The 27,662-nt window shown below is 41.4% G+C and overlaps 1 protein-coding gene and 1 long non-coding RNA gene across 3 annotated transcripts in view; one reads left to right on the forward strand and one right to left on the reverse strand.

Moving 5' to 3' along the window:
- Positions 1–10,869, reverse strand: part of ATP2A2 (ATPase sarcoplasmic/endoplasmic reticulum Ca2+ transporting 2) — a 44,952-nt gene extending 34,083 nt beyond the window's left edge. For both annotated transcript variants that reach the window (XR_008973966.1, XM_057422659.1), the window contains exons 1-4: positions 10,563–10,869; positions 9,432–9,449; positions 9,259–9,341; positions 2,492–2,596 (exon numbers count right to left, since the gene is read on the reverse strand). Coding sequence is in view for 1 of the 2 variants with exons in the window: in XM_057422659.1 (XP_057278642.1) it covers positions 2,492–2,596; positions 9,259–9,341; positions 9,432–9,449; positions 10,563–10,680 (324 nt within the window). In the remaining variant the exon portion in view is untranslated. The remainder of the gene's footprint in view (positions 1–2,491; positions 2,597–9,258; positions 9,342–9,431; positions 9,450–10,562) is intronic.
- Positions 10,870–11,648: 779 nt separating this feature from the next.
- LOC130606371 (uncharacterized) lies at positions 11,649–27,526 on the forward strand. Its single transcript, XR_008973965.1, has 4 exons — positions 11,649–11,993; positions 25,347–25,462; positions 26,950–27,001; positions 27,155–27,526. It is a non-coding gene; the product is annotated as an uncharacterized LOC130606371 (long non-coding RNA).
- Positions 27,527–27,662: the final 136 nt, after the last annotated feature.

Here is a 27,662-nt window from a genome sequence, read left to right on the forward strand (position 1 = left end):
CTAAAACATAACAAAAAAAAGTGCAATTTTAAAAGCCCTCAAGGAAAAATACATGTCAGATCTGGTTTTTCAAATGCATTTTTATATGGATACTGGTGATTCAGCTCAGTTACATTCATTAATACAGAAAATTATGTGACCTCTCTCCTTATAAGGCTGCTGAATGGAAATAATTACAACATAATTCAGATATTAGAGGGCATTTACAATCTAGAAGTTGTTTATTCAAACCCTGCAGCATTTCCCATCAATAATATCTGCTGTGTCTTGTTACTGGGAGGCCACACAAAGAGTTCTATGTAACATATGGATGCTTTTTGACATGAAAAAAAAAGCCCTAAGCAGAAATAAGGCTCATGGATATAGCCTTCTCTTAGGTGCATCTTACCAGCTGAAGCAGCTTAGATTCAGATTGGAGTGGACTAACACTACTGAATTTTACTTACTTACAGAAATCAAGGGCTGCACTAGCAAGGAGGTTGCAGCTAGGTGGGTGTTGGTCACTTATCCCAGGTAACAAGTCATAGCAGAAGAGGCAACAGCCTTAAAGTTGCACCAGGGCAAGTTTAGATTGGACATTAGGAAAACCTTCTTCACCAAAAGGATTGCCAAGCACTGGCACAGGCTGCCCAGGGAAGTAGCTGAGTTACCACATCCTTGGAGATGTTGAAAAGACGTGTAGATGTGGCACTTATGGACAGGGTCTAGCGGTGGACCTGCCAGCGCTGGGCTAGCGATTGGACTCGATGATCTTAGAGGTCTTTCCCAACCTGAACAATGCTATGATTCAGCTGGGACAGCCAGCTCAGTGTGTTAGACTATATCCCTTTGTTCAGCTTGTTGCTTGATGTTATGGTAGTTAAGACTATCTTGCTGATCACCAAAGTACTAACAGACGGCACTTTGGGAAAAGTGCATGTGAGAGAAAAGGTTGAGGAGGGCAGATCTAAGGCAATGACTCAGCTGCTCGCATCCAGTACCTGTAGAAACAGATACATTTATGGGTGGAGACTATGTACTGAGACTCATTTTCCATGCCCATTAAGACAAGGGAATGAGTCATTTAAGCTCTACAGCAATTGTTTCACAATTCCATTCACTGCATGTGTGTGTATATATATATGTATATATTTTCTTTGTACACTATCATGTCTGAAAAGAAAGACTGGTTATTTCCTACAACGAGGTATACAACTCCAAATGAAGATTCTCAAACTATACAGATAGCTTTACCTTACATTTCATATTTAAAGTTACTACATGCAGAATTGTAACTCAAAGTTTCAAGTTAAAGATTAATTCTTGCACAATTGCTTCATAAAGATTTGAAGAGAAAATGACACTTAAGGGGCAATGCTGTCATCTCCCAATTGACTGTATCTCTTCCCTCCATACCAGCTCTAGCAGTCGCACAGCAAGCTGCTAATAATGGAGTTTTTCCAGGGTTAGTCGTCTTGTGCACAAGTTAGGCAGCTTACTTGGCAGCTAGCACAGAGCAGAGCATACGAGTGTGCAGTAATGCCACTCACTGCCCTTTCTGGTGGCTTGCAGTGTGTAGGTTCCTCTCGAACATGTTTTAACCTGTTAATAGGGCTCCTCCTCTTAATTTTTTGGTTCTTTTTTTGACAGGTTCACATTTTAAGCATGAAACCTAATGTGCTAAGATAGCAAGTAACTATCACATTAACACCAGCCAACCAACCACCAAAACCAAACTTACAAAGAACCTGAATTACCCTAAAAATCCTAGAAAACCTTTTATCTGTAGAAAAACAATTCTAATAAAAACATACCCTGCCTGAAGCGATCAAAATAGTAACCTCAAGTTCTATGAACAATTTTGTTCTGGCATCTCAAGCAGTGTTAAAATGTGTTACTGGTATTACTGCCTGTATGATTTATAAAAAGCCATCTGATTGATATCACAGCTGATAATGAAGGAGAAATTCCATGGTATGTAGAAGAAGCTTCTGCCTTTTGACAGCCACGCAGCCTTTTGATGTACGTTTAGCAGGTACAATGGTAACTGAATAGGAAGAATTAACACTATTAATGTATTAATAAATGTACTAAAACACAGCACTTATCTCCAGAGGAAAGAGAAGAAACTAGATTACAAGTGTTCCATCCTTTGCTCCTTAGTTGGGACAAACTCCCTTTGTTGCAAGCTGATTCAATTGTTTGGCTTTGCAAGATTTAACTTATTTCCTTCATTCTGGACTACCCCGTCCATGTGCTCACCAGTGTGGGGCCAAACACACCGATGGGCACTTTGCCTCTTTGGCAATACTTCTGAAGCTTTCATTTTACTTTTAAGTCAACACTTTCTGTGCACAAGTTTTATGGTATGTTGACTCTCAGAAATCTAAAGTTAGTAACACAGATTACTTGCATTGTATGAGGCACCTGACACTACACTGTATAGTCCTTCCTCTTAAACCAAGAAAAACCTAAACATTTGAGATTTGACATTGTAAAAATAGCTGCATACCTGCCACACTCCCACGATCGCATTAGCTACTAAGATGAGTAAGATTACAAAAGGCTCTACAAATGCTGTGATTGTTTCTTCACCCTCTTCAAACCAGGCCAGGACCTGGAAGAGAAACACAATGACTTAAATTACTAAAGGATTTACACAGACACCTTGCAAACTTGAAACCCGGGAAGTTTCAGTTGAGTAATTCTGGAAACCCCTCAATCTTCCAAGTTGTAGCTCTGCAGTTCATGAATGAGCTGGCAATATGCAGGGAAAAAGGAGAAAGAGAATCTTTAGTAAAGTAGTACAGAGTTTAAAAGAAGAGCAGCCTTGGAAATAAAGGAGCAAGCTATTTATCTGGGTAATGTATTACTACTTTTGCTTCACAAATGAAAGCAGAAGTTGTGACAACAGCTACAGACAAATTAGTCTGACTACTCAGAATACTAAAACTTTGCAGAATTTGAATTTTTAACCAAGTTAATTGTTCTTTACTGATAACTCAGACACACAAATGGAAACAGCTTTAAGTGGAACAGATATGAAAAATAAGTATTTACTTATTTAAACATAAGCAGTGTCTTATTGAAGCACCTAAATGAATTATATAGTTACATCTGAAGTTGAATTCTGAGCGGAGTAGCTGGTAAAACCCAAAACTGGATTTTAAAGATTTAAAAAAAAGTAAATCAACTTGAAGACTTGCTTGAAAGGCTCCACATGTTTTATTTCAGTTCTTTTGCTTTAGAATGACACTCTAGTTTTAGCCTTCTGCCATTCACCTGATTTGAGTGGGGATGTGTCAGGGCTTATGCAGTGTTCTGTCACTACTGAAAGTCAAACTTATATGACCAGAGAGGAAGAGCTTTTTCATCAACATGTTGAGCAATAGGAAGCCTGGAAAGTGACAGTAAATAGGAACAACGTGTTGAGATAATTAGGGCTGGTAGTCAGGCAACAGCACTCTGAATCACTAGAAGACTGCAGTGAGCAAACCGTTACTAAAGCGAGCGCCATAATTCCACCAACATGCTGCTCAGAGCTATTGCTCAATTGTGAAACACTCCAGGATGTTAAAGGGAAGGAGAAGCAGCATGAAAGCCTCAAGCAGAAAACAGACTGTCAAGCAAATGCAACGCAACAACAGATTTTTATTACAAAAAGGATCAACTTATAAGATCCAGGTTATGATTAATAAGATTGAAACTTTCCAACTGGCAACAGAACATGTTAAGGGTCTGTGTAATCCCTCTGGAGAAGGGATTTAGTTAGGATCTCTTACACTCCCTACATCGCAGTATTTCTTCCCTCCTCCCACACCACTTATCTCCAATCCCCAGTAACACCTTTAGCCATTTGACCTGCTAGAGCAGTCGTACAGTCTATGCCACAGTCTTCACGCATTACCCTTTATTTCATGGACAGCTTTTACTCTGCACCAGCACTGCTGCCACCCGTGTAGCTACACAAAAGGCTAATGGTACATTTCCAGTTTCCTTAGCATATAACAAGGTCACACACTGCCATCAGGAAAGCTGCTTAGTATCTGTTTCTCCCCTCCCTTTCTTTATTGGAGCTCTGCAGAGTCTATTTTGCTTCCAACAAAGTAAGTAAATTTGATCATTGTGATGTTTGTAACAGAGCAGGCACCTACAAGGCACCTGCAATAAAACATCTGCTTTACACAACACTAAAACATAATCCTTTCTGACTGAAGACCACATGTCTTATAACACTGAGAAAGCCTGCAACTGTAAGAGGTAAGGAAAGTAGGTACAAGGACAGAAAGATCCAAGTATGTCAAGGAGAACCAAAATTAAGTTTTCAAGGGATCTTTTCTTTCAATAAGCCATTATTTCAGAAAGAACACATGAACTCAGCTTAGATATCCCGACAGTACAGATCTGATTGTTAAGATATTTGGGTTTTTTTGGCAAAATTATCAATCTATGACCAGATTAAAATGAAGTACCTAATTAATGCTGGAAGGCAGCAACACATTTCTCCCCTAAAAGGCTTCCATGCAATTACTAGTGGTGGAATGACCTAAACTCTAGTTCTAGAATGTTTTAGAAAATATAGTCATAGAAATAACAGAATACATTGCGAGTTCTTGGGTTTGTCATAGCAGATTACAGCTATTTTAACACTACATTTAGGATACTAGTGATATATAACATGCACTACTGTAACAGATGAGGTTTATTATTTTATAGCAGCCTGAAGTAAAAACAAAACCATAGTAAAACCAAAAGAAAATGCAGAAGGAGGAATAAAAGTATTTAACTAAGTGTTTCTAGTAACAACAGATCATATGCTGAAGCCTGGTAGAGACCAGACAACTCTTGTCAAAGGCACTGAGTCCTTGTCGAAGTTTCCACCAGTATACTTTTAAGACCCTGGAGAGGTTTACAGCAAGAGATCTTTTATTTGACTACTACTCAGAAGGGCCCCATCATATTTCTGCCCTTATCACTTTAAGACTCACATGCAGAACAGCTTCATTTCCAGGTCATTGATCTCCAATGTACTGTTCAGACAGTATGGTCAGTAAGTAAAGCTGGCATGCATTTAAGCTTAAAAGAGTGGCTTGGTGGGGAAAGAGTAAGAAAATTGCTCAAGAGAAATGCAAGTCTGAAAACATAAGGAGAAACTTCAGACACAGAAGTCCCATACAAACAGCCAATCTCAGCAGCAGCTTTCATTCAGCATATTTGCTTTAGGGTTGCTAGAGCTATGGCTTGCAGAAGTCTATTTTAATCAAAGCCTAATGCGGTTAACCTGCAAGATACTATACACAATGACAGGCAAATGGCACTTAAGTCTTCATGGTTATTGGTAAAAAGGGGGCAGAGGTACAATGCAGAAGGCAGCCAGCAATGAGATAGCTACTGATGCAAACAGCTAGAACAGCAGTGTCCCTGCAGCTTTCTGCATTTCTGCAAGGTAAATTATGTCTGTATTTTCAGGTAAGCTATGGAGGCAAGTTGCCTTAGATGACTACTTACCATTAAGGAACAAACAGAATTAAAGAATGGAAGTTTGAAGACAGAGCTGGGTTGCCCAGCAGGCTGTACCCGCTTACCACTAACAGAGGAAAAGCAAACAGTTTGTTGTCAGCAACGTAACAAGGGTATTTGTTTGGTTTTCCTTTTGACAATGGAAACTTAGAAGAAGGCTAGGCGCACAAGACCTCATCCTAACAGAAAGGAGCCCCGGACTAATTAAAACAGGTCATGTAAAACTATGGACTGCTTTTAAAAGCTTTCTTCTCACAGGATACTGTGAATTGAGACTTTTTGGACAGAGTAAAAACTACTACTCAGAAACCTCTCTTTCAGTGTTTTCTCTTTTGAATACATGTTAGCTTAAAATTAAGCACTTGCAAACTATTTCAGTAGTCCTAATACTTGTTCCATGACATTTATTCTGAACACCAGGAACTGCTACAGAAAAAGCTCTCAGTTTTAGGTCAATTTTCAGTAGAGATTTTTATCTGCTACCCAAGGAGAGGAGGAAAAAAGAGGAAACAATCAAAAAAAACAAGCCAAGAGAGTTTGACCACACATGTAAGTACAAGAATTTTACCAGGTTAGCAGGTTAATAGCACCCATCAGAGATATGCTACTCTGGATTTCTGAAAATAAACACGTTCCTGTGTTTAGTGTAACAATAAGGAAATGAAAAAGATACATAGCACCCACAGTCTGATTTTTACAAAGTAAAATGGAATCACAATCTCTTGTCACAGCTTTAATCACTCCTCACCCCATGAGCTAGTATCTCAGCTGCTATTAAGTAATCTGAGTTTAGCTGAAAGCATGTCAGTGTAATGTTCCACAGCAATCTTTAGGTTGCGCCACATACTCATTGCTACTGACCTTAACAGGTAGGTTTTGGGGTGATTTCAGGGCACAGCCTGCACATTTCTGCGGCACACCTTACTTCCTCTAAGAGTATCTTTGCTCACCTTTTGACATAGATTAGGTTATACTCCTGCTAATTTACAGTTTATAATCATCTCTGGACTAAATCACAATATATTGTTTTAATCTAAACATGGATGTCCACTGCCAAAAAACATTCCCAGAACAATCACAATGCTCTTAGGATGCTGTATTAATAATTCAGGTTTGAGTAAAGTTTGTAGTCTACGCTGCACCTTGTAGAAGAAAATTCATTCTATGTGAAGTCCAAAGATAAGACTGCACAGTTAAGCATACAATCACTCTTTAAAGCATATATACTTCACCAAAGAAAAACTGTACATCAGATGCACCATTAACATCTTGCAACTTGTCATTTACACAGCAAAGCAAGCTGTTCTTTTATGTAAATAGTGTAGATCTGAGTACATGCTACACAAGCAGCAAGAATTAAAAGCCATAGTTCATGGAAAATTAAACATCCTTTTACTTGCATGCAGAGTCAGGCTGTGAAGGCCCTTGAATCGCCGAGATACACCCTACAGGTTTACTTCTCTATAGGCTTCATAGAACACTGAGACAAAGTCCAAGCCTATACACAGATCTATTTACTCACCATAAGAAATTATTTATATTGTTTCTCTTCAAAAGCCATACTTAAGGCTTCTACTAACTAGACACATCTGTAACAGCAGTTCCAACTTGGAACACAGAACATAGTGTCTACAGCCAACAAACACGCAGCATATGACCCCTCCAATCAGCCAGGGTGACACAGATTCAGCTGTTAGTCTGATTTATTTTACTGACACATACCTGACAGGGGGTGTGGGAGTAGAGGACACAAAAGGCACTTTGAACAAAGAAATATATGTTGTATGTAAGAGGGGATGTTTCTGCACAAAAATCTAACGCAGACCTCTGTTAAAAATAGCTTTTTCTGTGCAGCTACTCACAATAGTAAAAAATCTAGCATCATTTATGATCACAACACAGTCACCAGAAAAGCTTCCACAGTGCAAAACAACGATGATCTATACACTTCAAGATGCTCTTTCTCATACAGACAATAAATGATCATCTTCTGAGCAAGGAAAAAGCCAGAAATAAAGTTTTTTAAAGTACAAAAATCGTATTTTTTATTAACATTTCATCAAAAGAAAATCTTTGCTACTAACATCAATTTATAGTGGGTATCTGTAGCTCTCAAATAGGAGACCAAAAAGGCAGAGCAGTAGCCCAAGGTCATATAGCATGCCACTTGCACAGAACCCAAATCTATCCCACACTCCATTAAAATACAGCCTCCTCTTAATTAGGTAGTAAAATTAAGCATCCTGAAAAAAGAAACTGAATCCAGATACTAATCAAGTTTTCAAAGAGGGCTTGGCAGTGCACGTTCTATGACCTCTGTCAGTCTGGTATTGCATTTACTCAGATTCAACAACAAAAGCTTAAAATTTGGTGAATTTGATTTTCCACTTATTTGGCTCCAAGAAAACCACATAATGTATTTTGGCATGAAAGCCTAACAACCTTCTGCACTGCCATTTATCTCATGAGATGAAAGTCACGCCTCTTCAGGTACAGAAATACATCCCCTTCTTACCCTCTGGGAGGGGAAAATGGGAAAGAAGAGGAAAAAAAAAAAATCTTTTGAATGACCTGTTCATTCAATTTTCTACAGCCAGCCTGATTTACTCCCCAGGAAACAGAAGAGTGAGTAAAGCACATCCGTCTCCATGCTCAAGACCAACGCTCAACTGGTGATGGTACATGCATACCAAAACCCAAAGCGCTTTGAGAAGTGTCAGTGTGGGGATAGCTGAAGCCTCTCTTGGTGGAGGAAGAGCAATACAGCATGTGCTGCAGCAGCCACAACAGAGCAACCCTCCCCCATCAAACATTCTCCTCTGACCATCCTAATTAGTTTGCCCTTAGCTAAAGGGTCACCACAATTTCCACTCCCCCCAAGAGCTGCAGCATTTATTTTTTCTTAAGTAGTTAATTACAACTCCAGGGCAAAGTCTACTATAAACTTTTACTCCTACCTAAACAATTTAATGCCCTGCACACTTCTATTTCTGTTGTCCAGCTCCCCAGGACATACAGCCTTCAACTTCCTTCTGCATGTAGCCTTTATCTTCCTTTTCAGTTTTTCAGCAAACACATACCCTTTACCCATTAGGTAAAAAGATTGCATAAAAATGCTTTTAAAATTAAAAAAGCCAAAATTGTTCTTATTCTTTTAATCCTGTATGTAAAGCAAGATGTCCATTTAAATGACTAGACTATTCAAAGGTCAGTTACCAAATTTGGTCAACAATGGTGCCATCACAGCCGTCATCATTCTTGTCACTGTCAAAAGCAACAACTGTCACCTTGCTATTATCAGGAAGGGAAGGCAACTGGAATATTCGCCATGTAAATTCTATTTACAGTCTGCACTGCATCCAAAAATGTCTTCCAATGATTATACATTGAGCTTGATAACGATTAACCCAAAGGCAAGAAGAATGTCCAGTTAAACACTCACTCAAGGTTAGTTTTCAAAGCCAACAAGAGCATTGGGAAATCCCACCTCAAATAAGCAAACCGGGTTGAATGAGAAGCACTTTTAAAAATACCTGTCAAGTGTGGTTACGTACTCATGACTCATGCAATGAGATCCCATGAAATTTTGGTTTCTAGCATATGGAAACCTCTGCACAAAGCAACTGATTTAAATGATCACGATTTACTTTGTATCGTATACTTCTACCTTTTGAGAAAGAGTAACTCGAGTACATACAGCTCCTACACATTGTCATTCTGCAATACAGAAGCCTATGAAATGAAAAAAATCATACTTACAAAAGATATGCAAGCTGCCAGCAACAGAATTCTAACTAGTAAGTCTTCAAACTGTTCAATCACAAGCTCGAGTAAGGTTTTTCCTGCAATATGTAACAAAGCCATTTAGTTGTGTACATTTAAAAAAGGATGAATTATCAACAAGAATTAGCAGATTTCATGAACACACTTACCCTCCTCTGCTGGTAACTCTGTCAGTGGAAGATTTTTCCAGGAAGCATGTCAAAGAAAAGAGATCGTTGGAGAAACACATTAGAGAGCATTGCAAGGCATCCACTAGGTATCATTCCTGGTTTGCACACTCAACTGGGTTGGATTTGACGGACATACTGAAAGCCTCGTTAAGGTGCCTCTTTTCATTAAAGCATCTGAATAGGCCTGATGGGTTTGCGTTTTAACACACTTAGAGGTTAGCCGGAATGTGCCAAGGGTTACAATTCAGCCAAGTCATCACTCCAGCCAGCTGTGGGACTAGTGCTGTTGCTGCACACAAAGGGTCAAAGGCTCAAAACGCTTTTCTAACGCTTTCTGACAAAGGTTTTCTTCCACATTCACTTAAAAAAAAAAAACAAAACCAAACAACAAACTTGGCTAAAGATATTTCAGATTCTTTCCTCCATTTTAAGGGCATTTTCTTATTTCTGCTCTCCCTTCCATTTCCTTACAACTAGATTTAGTAATTCCAAGAGGCAAAAAAAAGCAGTGTTAAAGCTAAAAAATGCCCACCCTATAATTTTCTCATAGCTTTCCAGTTTGGTACAACAGTATTGGAGTTCAAAACGGACTGGGAAGGCCAAGCAGTAAGGATTACGGGAAAAAAAAAAGAAACATCGGCCGAATTCTGTGCCCCGCCGACTCGAGAGAAGAATGTAAAATAAGGGACGGAAAGGCACTGAAAAGGAGGGGAAAATGAAGGTCAAGACGGACGAAACCCACATTAAAATCATAAATAAACAACCCACAGGGCTTCATTTCAGACTGGAAGAAGATTTCCCAGCGTTAAGGTGAAAGGAAACGGAGGTGACATCCTCCTTCCCAAAGAAGCCCTGTGAGCTCGGGGTATGAAAGAAACCCACGAGGTGGAGTTCAAGTCAGCCATCTTCTCTCCCTCGCTCCTATTCCGGGTCCTGTAAGAGATGCCGGCTTCGCAAATACACACACGTTTAGGCCTCCAAAGAGGGCCCCGGAAAGGATGAGCTTAAAAGAGAAAAGGGATGGAGGAGAAGAGAGGGGGAAGACGACGAGTGCCAGCGACAGCATCCCCGCGGCGGGAGGGAGGCGGCGGCGCGGGCCGGTTCACCTACCATTGGAGCCCCATTTCTCCTTCAGCTTCTTGACTTGCTCCAGGCTGAGCCCAGTGCTTTCGTTGACGCCGAAATAAGCCAAAACTTCCTCCACAGTCTTTGTGTGCGCGTTCTCCATGGCTGGGGCAGGGAGCAGCAAATGGTGCCTCGCCTCTTCCTCCTCAGCGGGCGCGGCGGCGAGCCCCCTCCTCAGCCCCTCGCTCTCTGCCCCACCACCCCCGTGCTATCAGCATAGACCCCCTCCCGCGACTGAGAGGAGCACCCGAGCCCACCTCAGCGCTTCCTGAGGGAGGTCGAGGGGGGAGGGGGAGAAAAATATACTTAAAAGATTAAAAAAAAAGGAGAAAAAGGAAAAAAATAAAAAAAGGGGGGAAGGAGCCGGGAAAAAAAAGCCCTCGCCCCCCTCCCACCCCACACACCCTCCGAGGGAGCCGAGCGGCCTCTCCGGTGGGGATGAGCGGGGCTTCAGGCACCCCCCAGCTCCGGGCGGGCAGCTGAGGAGAGCTCGGGCCTCCGGAGCCGCTGTCGCCTCAGGGGCGCGGGCGTGCGGCGGGTGCCTGCGCGGGGATGGGCCGCGTCCAGGTGACCGAGCGGCCTCTCCGTTCGCCTCCCCGGGCTCCGAGCCGCCCCCGCGGAGGACGATAACGGCACGGCACGGCACGCCTCACCGCGCCCGGCTCCAGAGGCGGGGTGGGTAGAAAAAGGCGTAGGTGCCCCTCTGCCCGCCTCCACCGGGAAGGGTCGGAATCGCCCCCTCCCCTCAAGCAGCCCGATCCTCCCCCTCAGCCAGCCCTAGGCCGCTGTCTCCGTCGCGGCTCGGGCTATGCTCGCCCCCCCTTGCTCCGGACCCGCCGCTCGCTCCCGTCGCGCACCGGCGGCGGCTGCTCTAATGTATTTCAGGGGAGCTGGGCCGCCCGGGCCCCTCTCGCCGGCGCGGCATGTGGACGCCGCTCATTGGCGGGGCTCGCGGCGCGGGGCGGGGCGAAGGAGCGGCTCCGCCCCGCAGCGCTGAGGCGGTGGCAGCGGCGCCTGGCGCGGCCCTGCGCAGCGAGGCCGCCCGCCCGCCCTCGGCTCGGAGGAGGCGGAGGCGGGTGATGCAGACCTCATGCGGCGGCAGCGGAAGCGCTTTCGCTCCGCAGTGGGAGAGGCCCGCAGGTGGGGTGGCCCCTATCCCGCCCCTCTGCCCCGGCGTGAACCGCCGTGGCCGCCCTCTGTCCCGGCCTCAACCCCCGCCGGGGGAGCTGAGGGGGCGCGCGCCTGCTGAGGGGAGCTGCCCGCCTTCCGCCGCCCGCGGTGCGAGCTGTCGCGATAGGTGAACCGGCGCAGGGGTTTGGCACGGAGCTGCCCCGCGCGTGTCGTGACAGGAGCGTCAGCCTTACTGTGGGGACTGCCCTCATTTCTGTCGTGACGGGAGCCTCATCCAGCCGAAGGGTGAGTGTGGGGCTGCCCCCACCTCTCTCGTGAAAGGAGCCTCATCCCAGCCAAAGGGTGAGCGTGGGGCTGTCCCCGCCTCTGTCGTGACAGGAACCTCATCCAGCTAAAGGGTGAGTGTGGGGCTGTCCTCGCCTTTGTCGTGACAGGAACCTCGTCCAGCTAAAGGGTGAGTGTGGGGCTGTCCCCGCCTCTGTCGTGACAGGAACCTCATCCAGCTAAAGGGTGAGTGTGGGGCTGTCCCTACCCCTGTCGTGACAGGAGCCTCATCCAGCCATGAGTGTGCCTGAGGTGAAGGAGGGAAGTGAGGGCTTCGTGCCTTCACGCTAGGACAGAGGGGTTCGCTCCGCAGAGGTCCTGCCCCTGCTCTGACGAGGCCTGTGCTGGTGCTGAGCAGTGCCCTGTGCACAACTTCCCCTGTTCCCATCACACGCTGCCCCGCCAGCATAACAGTGACACGCACACTCAGCCCCGGCTTGCACAGCGATAACAGAAGGAGGTATAAACTGCACGGTGTGATTTCAGCAGCGGGTGTGGTGTGAGATACCAGCTTGCCTCAGCGCAGTATCTCGATAACTGACACAGACCCACAAACCAATATAGAACACAGAAACCTGACTTGATTTAGCCACCCCACCACATAATTCACAGGAACTTCAGTGAACACAATACAAACTGAGGGAGGTCAGCACCAATGGACGGTAACGACACCTGCAATAGGTGCACAACACATAGCAAGCTGTTCAGTACACAGTGTAAACGCCTTCCCTTAAAAACCTCTCGGTGCCAAGTGATGTTCTTGTATATGCGTGTGCAAATAAAAAAGCTGGTCTCTACATGCGTGCTGGCTTACATAAATGCAGATCCTACATACAATCTGCATATCCATCGCTGTTACGAACCACCCACAGTACCATGCTATAAGAAACTGAATGTCTGATCTGGAAGAAAAATATCTTAGTCTTACCTCTGTATTAGCAAAAGGAGTAAGGAGATGGGACAGTCAATATAAAATCCCAATTTTCTAGGGTATGCGTGGCACCTATATACTTTCTATTAAAAGTACAAGTGCCCTAAAAGAGACTTCTCTGTACTTAGCCATTGTTCAGATAAGGATAACTTCACAGCATGCCTACACTTCACAGGGCCATTCTGAATGAAAATCCATTGAATTAGGTCTGATGATCTAGTAACAGGAATGGGAATTACTTATTCCATGCATTTCCCATATTAATTTTCTTGGCATATCAGCAGGATTAATTAGTGTGGCCTCATGTGGCTTGAATGCAGTTACGTTGCTTCTCCAACCACTACCTCACACTGCACATAGACATACCCTAACTGTTACAGAGATCAACATGACAGTTGCATATAGTTTACTGAATGTTTCTTAACCAGTTTTAACACTTTTCTTGATATTCTATGAGCACATCATCCTATCATCCCCAAAACAGAACTGAAGTCACAAGGTGCACAGGCATCTGAAATTAATACTCTCACAAAACAATGTCTTTGAAAATACGCACTTTATGCCAAGAAAACTGCTGATTGATGCCTGTTGCTATGTGGGCCCACATAACCCACACCTACCTTCAGTGTCCTCTAGCACACAAATATGTACATGTACACCTCTGTCTCCAGACACCTCTGTGTGATAGACTCGGTGCCAGTCCCCATATTATGTGTATATGCAACATTTAAAAAATACATCATTTCCACAGTCATTATATACAGAATAATGCCAGCTAGTTGAATTAACATATTTCATTGACAGCACAGTATGTCTGTATGAGTAGTTCCTTCTCCTCCACCACATTAACAGAGCCTGCAATATATGTAAGCTTTTTTTGTCAAAATACATTTACCGCAGCAATGTTTTTACACAGAAGCATATTTTAGTAGCCTTCATATACAAGAGCACCTGTAAAGGACTTGAGAATCCTGCCTTTCATTTTCTTTCTATTTTAAAGTATTACTTTTAATCGTTATAAAAGAGCAGTACAATTAAGCATCAGTAGCAATTTTCAAAACAAACTCATATTGGAAAGAAACCTGGGTTATGTTTCATATTCTTTCTCCCTCTGATATACTTTGTATGTCATTCTCAGTTTCCTTATTGTGCCTGTTTCCAAAAAGGCTTATGGAAAATTATTTTAAGCATACCAGAACCACGGCATGTGCAATTAGAGCTTGGCAGAGTGTGTAATAAAGGAGATATGGTGTCCTTTCAGTCTAACTTGTTAACAGGTGGAAATGCTGCTGGGAAAGTGAATAGAGTTTGCATTCTAGTGAATCCTGGGGAACTGGTGGCATTCTCTGGGATTCACTAGTTCACCTACAGCTTGACAACTTCACTTCCACTGTTTGCTTTCTTGTGCATTAAGAATAGAAGACTTGGGTTTTCCCCTTTTTTCCCATCTTTTGAACATAGTGCTCTGCCTTTGTTTATTTCTGTCCTGTGTTCTGTTATGGCTCAGTGAATTTTGAGAGAAGAATGGCTGAATTAAGGACTATTCTACAGGTCTTTCCAGAGCAGAATAAACTGTATTTCCTTCACAATAGCTTCCCTGTCTTTCCACCTATGTGGAAGCTGACCAGTGTGAGGATTTCTTTGCAGGTGATACCCTCCAAATGATTAAAGATCTGACAGATTCATGTTTGAGTGACGTTTGCAGATAGGATGCTTGGTCTGGACAGTGTAGTGCAGACTGAACAAACAGCCATGTACATACCGCAGCAGAAGCAGTACCTGCTAATTTTGGCATCACTTGATATCACACAGAATTAGAATTGTCTTATCTCTTGAAGAAGGTGGGAAAGTATTCCCAAATCAGAATGGTGGCACCTCAGCTCTGCCTTAGGCAACACAAGACCATGAAAGCTTCCAGGAGACTAATGCCTCCAGCAGGTATGGGTAGTTTTACATTCTCCATCTTTAAGGAAGAAGGAAACCAATTTATTTTGCTGTGAAGTTGCAGTTTGTTTTCAGAGTGGATCCCCTTAGAGCGGTACCTTGGAAAGAAACATGACACAGTGGGCCAGCTTTGGCCTTGAGAAAATTCCATTCACATAATGGAAGTACACCATTCATACATTTGGCCTATTATCTTTTTTTCACTGTAATATATTAGAAAAAGCAGCCAACACATCAGGCAGAAGCCTTAAAACAGTTCCTGTAATGCTTACTAATTGAAGTAAATGGGAATTTGGCCTGAGAGATGACTGCAGGATGCTTTCCTTCAAAGTGCAATAACATTAAGTCATCCCTGTTGCTGCAAAGCAGATTCACAGTAGAGTTACTGGTTGTAATACAAATTGTCTCTTGCTGTACACAAAAACATACTGTTTGTAGCTTAATCTGCAGACAAGAGTAATAGTTTTTACTGGAGCTAAATGTAGCACCAAAGGGCAGTACACAAAATGCCAGTTTGTGGAGCCAATACACCTGAACCTCCAATAACCTTCCTATTTCAGGCCTGCATCTCTTTCAGTGCACATAGAGAGTTACACTATTCTGCTTCATTGTGCCAAATTATGTCATGATTTTTACAGACTGGCTAATTGCCTAATGGGGCTTAGGTTGAGCCCACCAAACTCACCGCTCTTACTACCCCAGCTGCTATCAAATCCAAGTTTTCATGAGTGACAAATAGGGGAATTGTTTCTTCCTCCTACAGTACTATTTTATTCCTCTTAAATTACGGTTATTAAAATGTTTCAGCCACTTGAAATCTACTAAGACATGTTGAAATACTGCAAGTGTGCTGTATCAAAGTGGAAAGGTTTTAAAACTGCTATTCTGTCATAGGATAATGCAGTTTAAATATAGTAACTGTTTTTTCCAGTCAGCTTGCTCTTTGATTTCATGGTATTATGTCAAGAGGGTTTTTTCCCCCCTCTATCCCTGTAAGAAGCTTATAGCTTAAACAGCAAAATGCAAAAAATACTGAGTTGAAAAAATTACACAAAGCCTGTAGAAAAATCAGTGATAAAATATTAGTTTGAATTTTGATAATTAAGATAATCTGATCTTATTCTGAATAATTTTTATTCCAAGGCAGTGTGTGTTACCATATGAGCAGCAGGTAGAATTTGACTTCGATTGAGACCAGGAGACTGTGAATACAAAGGGTAAGTGTTGTTGCTGGGAGATTTCTAGAATTGGATCACTGTTCCTGCACACAGCAGCTGCTTGCTGCCTTGGGAGTGTAAAAGAGACAGTGAGACAGATTCTCATCTCAGTGACAGTGACTATAACAGATCACAGTTTGGATTGGTAGATTTCTTCCTTTGTTTCTCCATCCTATAGATAGTCACTTGGTTTGTTACCAAAGAGTCCAGTAGAGTATTTGCCACAATAATCTGCATTTCCCTGTTTGGAAAAATCTTTCTGTCTATCCCATGCTGACGTCAATAGGAGATCTAGAAGTATGGGATAGAGCAACATTCTATCAGAACCAAGATCCATCATGCATATCTGAAAAACAATTTATCCTTATTTGATGGCCCAGTCATTTCTCTTAAAGGGAAATCAGCTTGACTGCTATCTTAAAAATGCACAACCAACTTTAGAAATAAAACACTGGTCGGTGCCCATGAGATTTGAATTCTTATCTCATCCTGACCTGAATTTTCCATCTAATTAAGGTCTAATTCTGATTAATTTGGCAGCTAGCTGCCATTTTTCTTGTGTAAATATCCCTTGTGTGTTTCTGATTCTCAAATTTGCTCTGTGTGGAACGGGCTGGGGATGCTACCAAGTTTGCCAGGGGCTGTGTGGTCCACAATATTTATAAAATGGCAATATGTGCTTTGTAAGGTGTTATAAAATTGCCCTACATTTTACATCTGTAACAAGTTGACGGCTAATTGGGATGTTATAGATGTGATCATACTGTATAGTACTTAGCAGTAGAGCTTAATAGTGCAGTGAAAGTTGAATTACTTTGCTCTAGGATATGGGCCACCACTTCCTGAGCAAAGAAGTTGTTTCAGTTTTGAAGCTATCAGGCAGGAGAACAGTACCAGTTTGGACACATAAACGCACAGCACAGCCTCATTTCTTACAGTGTTAAAAGTTGAGTTGACAGTTTCTTTCTGTGATTCTTGAGTATGTTAGAAACAGAAATGCAAACATGGCATTTAGAGTTTACCTTGACTTACTCTCTTCAACATATTGTGTATTAGTCAGGTCGAGGTGAGCTAGCCTGGTACTTAGCAGGCTAATGACAAGTCCTAGAAACTACCAGGTACAAGGTAGGGCAATAATTATTGTAGATTAATAGTACCATTGTATCCCTCTCTAGGGGCACTGTAAATTCAAATTCCTTTCCTGCCTCATGGATATTTATGGAGATGTAATCAAAGTCTTGTACACTAAAAGCAAAACAGTGGCTTGTACTTATCCACAGTGCCTTGCGTGATCCTGGCTGTGATAGGATGGATGAAGGAAAAGATGTCCAAGAAAAGCACACAAACAGCTACGCTTGTCAGATGTTTGCTTTAGTCTGTAGGTATTGATATTTGTATTTGTCTGACAGCAGCAAGGACAATCAGAAGGTAGCTCAGTAAAGTCAGTTTCTTATCTTTTCACCTATTTACTCAGGCTTTGTAATAAGACTCTGGTTAAAGTGAACCATCTGAATTACTTGTTTTAAATGTATTTTGTTTCCTTTTTTCCATCTCTTGACTCTATCAGAGGCTGTAACCAAGATGGTATAAACAATAGATAGGTAGCATAAGCAGCTCCACCATGCAACGGTTGTCTGTCATTCCATATATTTACTAAACCACACTGGGAAAGTCATACTCTGATTTCTCAAGATTGAAAGGAAGACATCCAGATGCACTCCATGTAGGAGACTAGCAATAATGTAAGACTGAAAAGCTTTTCTTAGTCATGGAGATTACTTCATTTTCTGCCATTGTTTGGGACTAATGGCACATGACTACTACTTTTATAAGCCTTGTGACATTCTGTGATACGATATCAGCTGAAGTTACTTTCTGTGCTTTTTGTGGAGGATTTCCTCCAAACTCAAAGGCAGATGTTAGTAACAGTGAAGTAACACACTTCAGTTTTCAGGTATTCATAAAATAACTATATACCATCGAACAAGCTCTTCTATTGGTTATGTGGTCCTTTTATGTTGATTTTTTTTCCTCTCTCATGCAATAAGACAAAATGAAGGATTGAAACCAAATGCTCTGTTTAGTTTACACCCACAGTCCCATGGGTTTTGTTCTTTAAAGGGCAGTATTTCTGCGGTAAGATTAATGGGTACGATTACACTGTGTCTGTCACCTTCCCCTACCTTTCTTAAGGTCTTTACACCTGCTTTCTAACATGGGCTGCTCAGGAGGAAAAGAGAAACTGCTGGACTGCCTCCATTCCTAATTAATGTGATTTGAACCAAACCTGAACACATTTTCTTTACTGGAATAAATGTTATATTCATTTTCCACATTTCTGCTTCCTCACCACGTTTCTACAATTCGATACAATCTATACAGGTATTTCACACAAATTACTTTTTTGATGGGGTTTTAACCTCCCAGATTACTCAGGGTAGTGTTGGGTCACGCATAGAACAGAATTCTTACAATTAATCGGTCAGAGCTCAAGGCTTCCAATAGAAGAGATCTGTTTTTCTCTGTGCATATGTTTCTTATATGTCAGTGGTGTTGCACGTGAACTCAAATTATCCTGACCTACAATACTTGTTCTATTTCAAGGCTCTGGCTTTCTAAAAGATGAAATCCTGGGTGGTCTGGTTTTATTATTCCTTCCCCCCAGTTCTGTCAGAAAAAGAAAACCTCTCCTGAGTCTTATCTTAAAAATACTGTTAAGCTCTGAAAGCTGCTTCTGCTTCTATGGCACAAAGCATTATTGAAAAGATATTAATTTTTACCACCTACAATTGCTCAGATGGAGAACTTAAAGAATTCTTTTCCACTCCCATGTTGAAATAATGCTGGCAGCATTCTTGTTCCTTGAAGTGAGCTATAGTGGTCTTCCTGCTATGTGCAGGTTGGGCTTTTTATAACAATGCTGTTGAGCTTCTAATATGATATTAAGAATATTAACAAACATCGGTAATAACAATTACAACAATAATAATAATGCTGATGCTGTGATTACTGTTACTTGATTATTAATTTGCATTTGCAACTTCTTCCAATCAAGGATCTCAAGTATTTCATAACCCTTAATGAAAATGCTATGATACAATATCCCTGACAGAACAGTAAGAATTATCATCCCCCTTCACAAAAATGGGAGCTGAGGTTCAAAGTCATAGTCACACAGTCTATGGTAGAACTAGAAATAGAAATAGTCTCCTGGCTCCCAGTCCTCTTTCTTCTCCAGTCACCCTAAATAGTTTCTAGTGTAGTTTTGTAAGACATTTATCACATGGTTTTCTAAAATCTTGTCCTCTTTGTTAAAAAGAATTATAAGTGATAAGGAGAGTACCTGATTTTTGAATGAGGTTGCTGAAATGATTCTAGCTGTTTCATGGGCAATGCAAGAAAAGTTTCATGAGTTAATCCTGACCCTAAGCACACCTAAAATAGATACCTTTGCCTCCAGCTGATCAACAGGCTTACTAAGATTGCCTAAATAATTTATGTATAACCAACTAGTGAAAACTAGATCTTCTGTGATTTCCCTAGATACACATTCTGCATGTATCATGTATATACTTGTCTATTTCTGATATTCATTTGAAATTCAGTTGGGACTTTTCAGAACACTTTTGTACTCCAGCTGTATAGCTCTAAGAAAAAGCCATCTGGAGACATAATACATTGAACTGGGCAAAATAATGTCTTAAATCCAAGTGCATAGTAGATGAAGATTCTGAATTTTCTGTTATTGAACAGTGGATTAGAATTAAAAACCCCACAGTTCTGTCTCTGTCCCTGGCCTGTATGACAGTGGATAAGCATTTTGTCTCTCTTTGCCCTATATATACGATAAAAATAATGGCATTTAGCAACAACATTCAAAGACAATGTAGTGATATGCAGTCGAGAGAAATCTGAGGCCTGAGAGGATGATTAAATAAAGTGGAAAATTAAATAATCTCATTTTCTTGTTTACAGCACAGAAAATGTGAAAAACATACTGTCCCAAATTGTGCTTTTTGGACACATTTGCGTAATGCTGCCTTCAGTAGAGTAGTGAAATGAAGCTTGGGTTAAAACTTGCTCCATTGTGGAGCAAACATTTTCTTTTCCAGGGTCTGCAAACAGAAAGCAAAAGCATTAGCAGACATTGTCCTACATTGTTCTCACTGCAGATTCAGGAATCTGTTTCTCATCTGTAGCTGAAATGGAAGGTACAGTACAAACTGTCTATCTGGAGTTCATAACTTTTAATCCAGAATTCATAACTGGAAAACATACTTTGTCTCTTTTGGATAGCAATTGTTAAAGGCCAGTTCTTGCTCATGGCTGCTCTGCTGTGCCAGGAATGCTTTGGACTGTTTACTGGACTTGTTGAGACTGCCTGCAAAATTAGGGTCAGGTTGTAGCTTCCATCACCCCTGCAGGAGGTGGAGGAGGAGCACCAGGTACTTCAGGAATAATTTAGGTGTGGCAGCCAGAAGTTTTGCAGCAGTCACTGAAAGAATCCAGTCAACATTGTTGTTGCCCCACATTGGCTCAGCTGTACTGGTTGGTGCTGCCTTCATCTGGGGAGTTTATGGCAGCACTGAACTAGAACGATGCTTGTATAGCTCTTTACACAGCTCTTTATGAGCGTGAAGCACTATTGTTCCAAATCATATCATTTTACAGGCACCTCTACCTCTCCATGCTATTTTTATCAATCCAGTAATACCCATCTATGCTCACAGTTAGCAATGTCGCTGTGTTCCTCGTATTTCTGTCTTCACATATTCCATCTCTGCACAGTTGAAATTCCTTCAGGCCTGAGCCTCGGGGCAGTATGTTGTGTTCATGTACCATTCCCAAATGTGAACTTGATTACCCTGCACAGACAAGAGTTTTCACATTTCAAATGTCACAGAAAAGACCAAGAAGAAAGACAAATGAAAATCTCATTGAGAATGTAAAGACATGAATAGTTTCTGACCTGTATTCATTTAGCACCTGTTTATGACAACTGTAGGAAGGGATAAGTGCATTTGCGAATTCATATTTGCTGTGCAGAATTCCATGCTGCTCTGCAAGGCTGGAAGATCTCCACTGCTTAGGCTGACCTTTAAAGGCAAGTACCACTTTTTTCACAACGTTCACACTCACTGAGCCCTGGTAATCTGGCAGGTATTCTGTCAAAGCCTGTGGGTGCTCATCATCCGTAAGAAAACTTGGAGCATTCAATATCCTTGTATGCTGAGACAAGTTTAGGTGTGACATCTGTTAAGGCCTCAGAATACTGAAATTGGGAATTTTCTAGCCATTTTGTGTTAAATATGGTGTGCTCGAGCCATCATCAGCTTCTATTGCTTCTATGTTTCTTCTTTCTGTACAGACATCTTGGCTGATGGGAGAGATAAAGTCCTACCCTGTGGCTAGGCTTGTATGAAACTCATCTCAACTGTTACCAAATGCTGTGTCCAGCTTTTTGATTAAATCCCTTATCACCTATACTTTTACATGTTTTGCTTAAAAAGCTGTGGTCATCACCTGAAACTATGATTTTCCAGTTAATCCTTTTGTTTATTCTGGCTGACATTTCTCAATTGTTGTTTGTTGCTCTTTCTTTATGTTTTAATTCCTTCTGAATCACCCAAAAAAGAGGCCTGGAGGCCATGGTAAACTGAAGCAGTACCAGTAGTTTCCTTTTTTGCTGTTTTGGCTCAAAGAAGAATCAATTCAATTACTCTGATTAGGAAAGAGGCTCAGTTACATTCGTTCTCACTTCAGTGTGGTGAGAGGACATTCTTCCTTTCCTGAGTATGATGAAATAAAAAGCAGACATTGAAGGGTGGGATTTTTTTTTTTAAGAAGGGAATATAAAAATCTCAGGCTATAAATTCTCCGTGACAGTAAAAATGTGTATCAGACTTTTTGATGAGTTGGCTTTGTGCCATTCAGCAGTCTTTACGCTAGATCATATGTTGTCTGGGTGAACCTTTTTTACTTTATGCTGCTATAATCTTTATGTGTCTGCCCTCTCACAGCCAGAATAAATGTCATACAGGACATTCTGTCCCATTTGTCACAAGTGCTATTGTGTGTCTACCCTGGATCCATATTGGATTAGTATTGATGAGAGATCCTAAGCACTTTACATGGAGAGATTATCAAGGAGGGTGCATAGAAATGCAGATACAAAACCGAAGCTCAAGTGCTCACTTTTGGAAGTAGCTGCATTAAAGCAGTCTGCTGAAACATATTTTGGAAGGTCACTCTCTCATTTCAGAGATGTCTGGGAGAGGTTTGACATTTTTATTAATAATTGTTTATTCTTTGAGCTTTCCTTTGACTGTGTAAGTATCTGAGAGAAAACCTGTAATATCCTTTCAGAAAATTCTAGCAAAAGCTGTGCTATACATAGAAATGCCACAATCTCAGAACCTCCCAGACCGAAAAGTAAATGATACTTAACTGGTGAGATAGGGATCTCCCTTTTCTGAAGGCATAAAGTTTCCAATTTTAGCTGTGGGGTTTCATGGCCTTCCACCTGCCACTGGGCCAGAAGGATGACCATTTGTTGTCTTGCAGGGCAGTGTCAATCCAGAAGGACATTCCACTTGCGATGGAGAAAGTGGACATTTTGGGGAGGTATATATTCAGTTACTTACATGACAGCTGTTTGGAGAAAGGAGCCAAGCACTTACAAGAATGATTTTCAATAGGCAGAAATTCCCAGCAAACCATTCAGCTTTCTCTTAACTGGATTCATACAGAAATAGCAAATAATTAATTGAGGCCAAACTATGTCATCCTGAGTTTGCATTAGCTGGAAGGTTTAGAAATAATTAAGAGCAAAACTGTTAGTTCTCCATTTAAATAGCTGCTGCTTATCTGGCCAGTATGAAAGCCCAATCTGTTGTATTCAATCAGCTTTCAGCTGCTACTTGCCACCCGCCTAATTCCCCAGTCCTGTCTCTGTGCTGTGCTTGTGCATTCCACTACCTGCTAAGTTAAACCCTGCTGTCCTGGTTCTGCATGGAGATTTCTCGTGCTATTCAAACTATCCACCCTGGTTCAGAATACAGCCCCCAAACCTGTAGGCTGTGTTCCGTATCCATACAAACATGGTTTCAGTGGAGCACCACATGGGTGAGAAGGGGAGTCAGCAGCTGTGTAGTTTAGCGCACAGGATTAGGATTGTGTGCATTCATACCATTCTCTGTGCATTTATGCAGTTTTGATAAGCTGTTGAGCTGCAATATCTCCACCTTAGGTTCTCCTTTTTAAAGTGATGTGCCTGGCAATGCCAAGTTGCTCATCCAAACTGCTCTCAACCATGGTCACACTTCAGATGATGGCATATCTCAATTTTCCTAAATCTCTTTGTGTTTCAGCTTCCATAATCATTTCTATTGCAAGAGGATTAAAAGAAAAATTGATAATTTAACTCCTCGTGTGCTCAGCTTGTGCTAGCTTCTGTGCAACTTGTGAATGAATGCCACAGGGAAGTCTCTGACAGTTCTAAAACTGTATGGGCAGTGTTAGAAATACACTGAGATGAAAGCGGTTTTTAGGTTGAGAGGCATTCTAAGCCTCAAACCCGCACCACCAGTTCTTTGCTATATTAAAAATGACAAAGTTCATTGCACAGGCATTTGGCAGGAACTAAAGAGTAACTCATTGACCTTTGCAGATTAAGTAATCCATATTGTTATAAGGAAGTGATATTTGAGTTACCAACAGCAAATGTACACAATTATCTTCCATTAGCCTCTCAATGGAAGCAATCAGGATTTCCTGATCCTAACATGTTTAGTGTTCTTGGCATCTTCAATATCTGTTTGCTGTGCTCTGTGGACACATTAGTTCTCTAAGCATATCAGAGGATGCTTAGTGAACTGCCTGCTTTTTTAGTCTGCTGGAAGTGCACATATGGAGGACAGAAGGGAGAAGGCTGAGGCTTGGGTGTGCAGATGGGAGACTGAAGGCTCCGTGCTCTGCTCTCAGATTTATCAGAGACCTCAATGCCTGTCTCTGTGTGCCTCAGTTTTCACTGAATGAAATGGACTGAAGTGTTTGCACAATACAGAGAAACTCACTTTCCCTTAGAGGGCTTTGAGATAACAAACAGCAACAGAGCAACAAGGAGCAGTTTTGCTGTTTCTGCAGAACGTTTCTGTTACAGAAAGAAGACATGACTGAAAATGAACCATGTGTATAATTCAAAATTTGAATGCAATAAAAGTTAAATGTGTTCCTTTTCCTTTTGTAATTTATTAACTCAAACATTTTTTCAAAAATTGATGGGGAAACAATTTATAAGAAACTTCTTTTTTGCTTTCATCTGGAGAATGAAATGATCTTGTTCAAGTGCAAATGAATATGTCACATTCGTACATGATTTGCAAGAAGATGAATGAGTGGGTCTCCTTCTCCAGTCTGTCTTCCATTTCTAATTCTACATGAAGATTACTTTCAGATTCACTGTGTGGGTCTTTATGTGGCTTGTTGCACACTGAAATAGATGGGCCACGCTCTTGCTAAAGCAGTGTTTTTAAAGTTACTTTTTTATTTAGAGCTTGTTGTGCAGCATTGCATTGTTCATCAGCCTGAATGCCTGAGCTCAGAATTGTGTGGCAGATGAAGGAAAGAAACCCTAGCAATCCAGAGCCCCTGGACAAGAGAATCACTTCACCTCAGGACATTGAGATACTTTATCTGGGTGGCTTAGGAAAAATGCTAGATAAGACTGAAATTTAGAGAGGCTGAGCACGGCCAGGCTCAGCCCTTGGATTATCAAGAAGAGAATAAATCCAGCAACTGGCATCTGAATATGTTAGTGCTGTAGATTCTAGCATGGAAACAGCAAACTATTTATGAGGCAAAAATATATCAGAGATTAATTCAGTTCTATATATAATGCATACATTTTACATATACAAAATCCTTGCCAAAATATGAATAATTTGCAAGTACACTGAAGTTAGAAAATGCCAGAATAAAGGTTGCCTTTCCATGTATATGCCCTAATCTTTAATTACATGATTCCTGTCTTCTTTTTCTAACTCTGAAAGTTTCTAATTTCAGTGCGTGCTTGGTTTTGCAGTGCTAATACTTTATCTTCTAAACAAAGACTTTAAGGATGTATTTCCCTGGGTTTTCAAAAAAGCATTTGAAAACTATGATGTTCCATCCTGACACCCAGATGGGTCCTTATCCAATTTTAACCTTTATCTGTCACCCTAGGAGGCTCCAGAGCAGCTAAAACTGATGCTGGTGTGATCCTGAAGTCAGAGCAGAGATGCTGTGTGTCTTCTGTCATGTGACAGAAAGCTATAGGTGTCAGATGAGAAGGCTGTAAGGTAAGGGAGCACCTGAACAGAGTTTTAAATAAGTTACTTATTATTACTCTCTCTCATCCTTTTCTATTCATGAATGCTCCATCCTGTACAACCATTAACAACCTTCCTTAGACAGCAGTCACGTAAACTTCATCGACCTCATTCTGTACGGCCTTGTACCATATGCACGGTCATTTCTACTCATGCAAAATGAATGTAAAATGTTGATTTCTGATTTGCTAACATTTTGAAACTCCTTGGCATTAGTTCATGCAGCTGTGAATGGTAGCACGTAGTGCTGCAGCATGCAAATCCAGGACCCATATGCTGAGGAGGGTTACACTTTAAGCTGATTTTTTCACCATGGTTGTAAGGCAGAGCAGTCACACTGACAGCACGAATGCAGTGTGCTAAATCATTATTCTTTGTCTATCATGGATTGAAGAGTTTTGATCGATAGTGGCAGCCTGCAAAGCCTCATAAAAATTGTTCATTTCCTAAAATCTATTTCCATGCTTAGGCATTTAGTCTTTTGTATTGATGACTGAGAGGGTAATATTTCAAGTCTCTCTCTGGGCACAACAGAAATGCTCCAGAGCATTTGAGCATGTTGACCTCTGCTGCATTGAAAAAGCAAGTTCTAAATTGTCACAGAAGAGGAGCTTCCAGGACACAGGAAACTAATGAGAAAGCCTGGAGGTAGAAAAATATCCTAGATCTGTGAAGATTCAAACAGGGGCTTAGAGGGTGAAGTACTTGCTATGTTACTTTCTTTTTGAGTCATTTAAGCCAGGACTATGCACCTGGTACTGGAGCTGAAAACTGAAAGTTCTCCGTAGGAGCTGGAAACAGTGACAGGCTGGCTTCCATAAATAATACTGGAAATTAAACAGTGATTTCACAAGATCCAGGACATAATATAAATAAGAAAGCAGAAAAATCCAGGAAATCCTTACTTAACAAATGTTTTCTTTTAAACATTATATGCTTTTCTTGATCTCTGAGTTGTCTTCACATTAGACACTAAACTGTGGGAACTAAAAAGAATTGGTTTTCTCTGATTTGACCTACTGAAAGCATAGTATGTTCTCAAGCTTTTCAGTTAATCCAAAATCTCACAGGCCTGGCCAAAGGTAAGAAGCCAGTGAAATACTATGTTAACAAGAGACAAGCTTGTGTCAAACCTCCTAAAATGCTGCATGCTGACACCAAACATTACAGCATTTGGCAACTGCAGGAGATTGGATTAGTGCCGTAATTTGAATTGAACAATCCCAAAGGACGTTCTAGGCATCCAAATCCAGCCAGGAGGTAACTGGACCAATTTTACTGGATTTATACCCATAGGAATTTGGTCCTTTTTGTTGTGGCCAAAATGCAATGCTCAGGTTACAAATGCTGTGACTTCTTTTTTAAAGAATTGATTTGAAAAGTCATCCAGTTATTTCAGGTAAGCACAGGTATTAATTCAGATAACTGATCCTGCTGGTTTCGTCTTTGGCTTCTAGAGCAAACTGGGTTGCTGAGAAGTGCAAAGGGAAGAAATGGGAGCAATTTTGAGTAAGTTTTTCCGCTAATGGTGTACACTGCTCTCTGCTGTTTCTATGCCCTGAGTATCCTCAGTCCACCCCATTCTAGATTCAGGACCTGTTTAGGTCACAAGGGTTCCTGTTCTGTCTAAAGCATCATCGCTGTCTGCTATTTATTACATAGTCCAGTGGACTGAACGACCTGTGAATGGGCCAAGCGCCAGAGGAAAACATGCACAGGCTTGGGGCAGCCAGAAAACTACTAGACAGTCACTGAGAAGCTAAGAGGGGTTTTGTCCTGTTTTGCTTTGTTTATGTTTTCTCGTATCTATGTGGTTCTGAAAACCACAATCTCCAGTCTGGAAAATACATATTTTGGCTTTGTATGGGTTTCTATATTCTGTTCATCCCACTCAGTAGTGTATTAACTTTTGTCATATGATTTGTTTTTTCTCTTACTGTCTCCATGGGAAAAAAGTGTTGGAACTGTAGTCCTTATGTAGTGCTTAGGTTTATTATTTCTATGTTTGCATTACATGCAGATGAGGACCTGCATCTTGCTTAGGAGGGAATGGTAGCCTGAGCATGTTCAGGAAACCTGGTGCTTCTATGGAGCCGATGTCAAGTGTGACGGTGGGTAGCCATTCTGTATCAAAGGAAAGGATTTTCCTTATCCTGTGTCTGAGCAGCAG

Source organism: Pezoporus wallicus, unplaced genomic scaffold, assembly GCF_028554395.1.
Source record: "Pezoporus wallicus isolate ANWC-B61680 ecotype Strahan unplaced genomic scaffold, APGP_CSIRO_Pwel_v1 contig_9942, whole genome shotgun sequence".
Classification (NCBI taxonomy): domain Eukaryota; kingdom Metazoa; phylum Chordata; class Aves; order Psittaciformes; family Psittacidae; genus Pezoporus; species Pezoporus wallicus.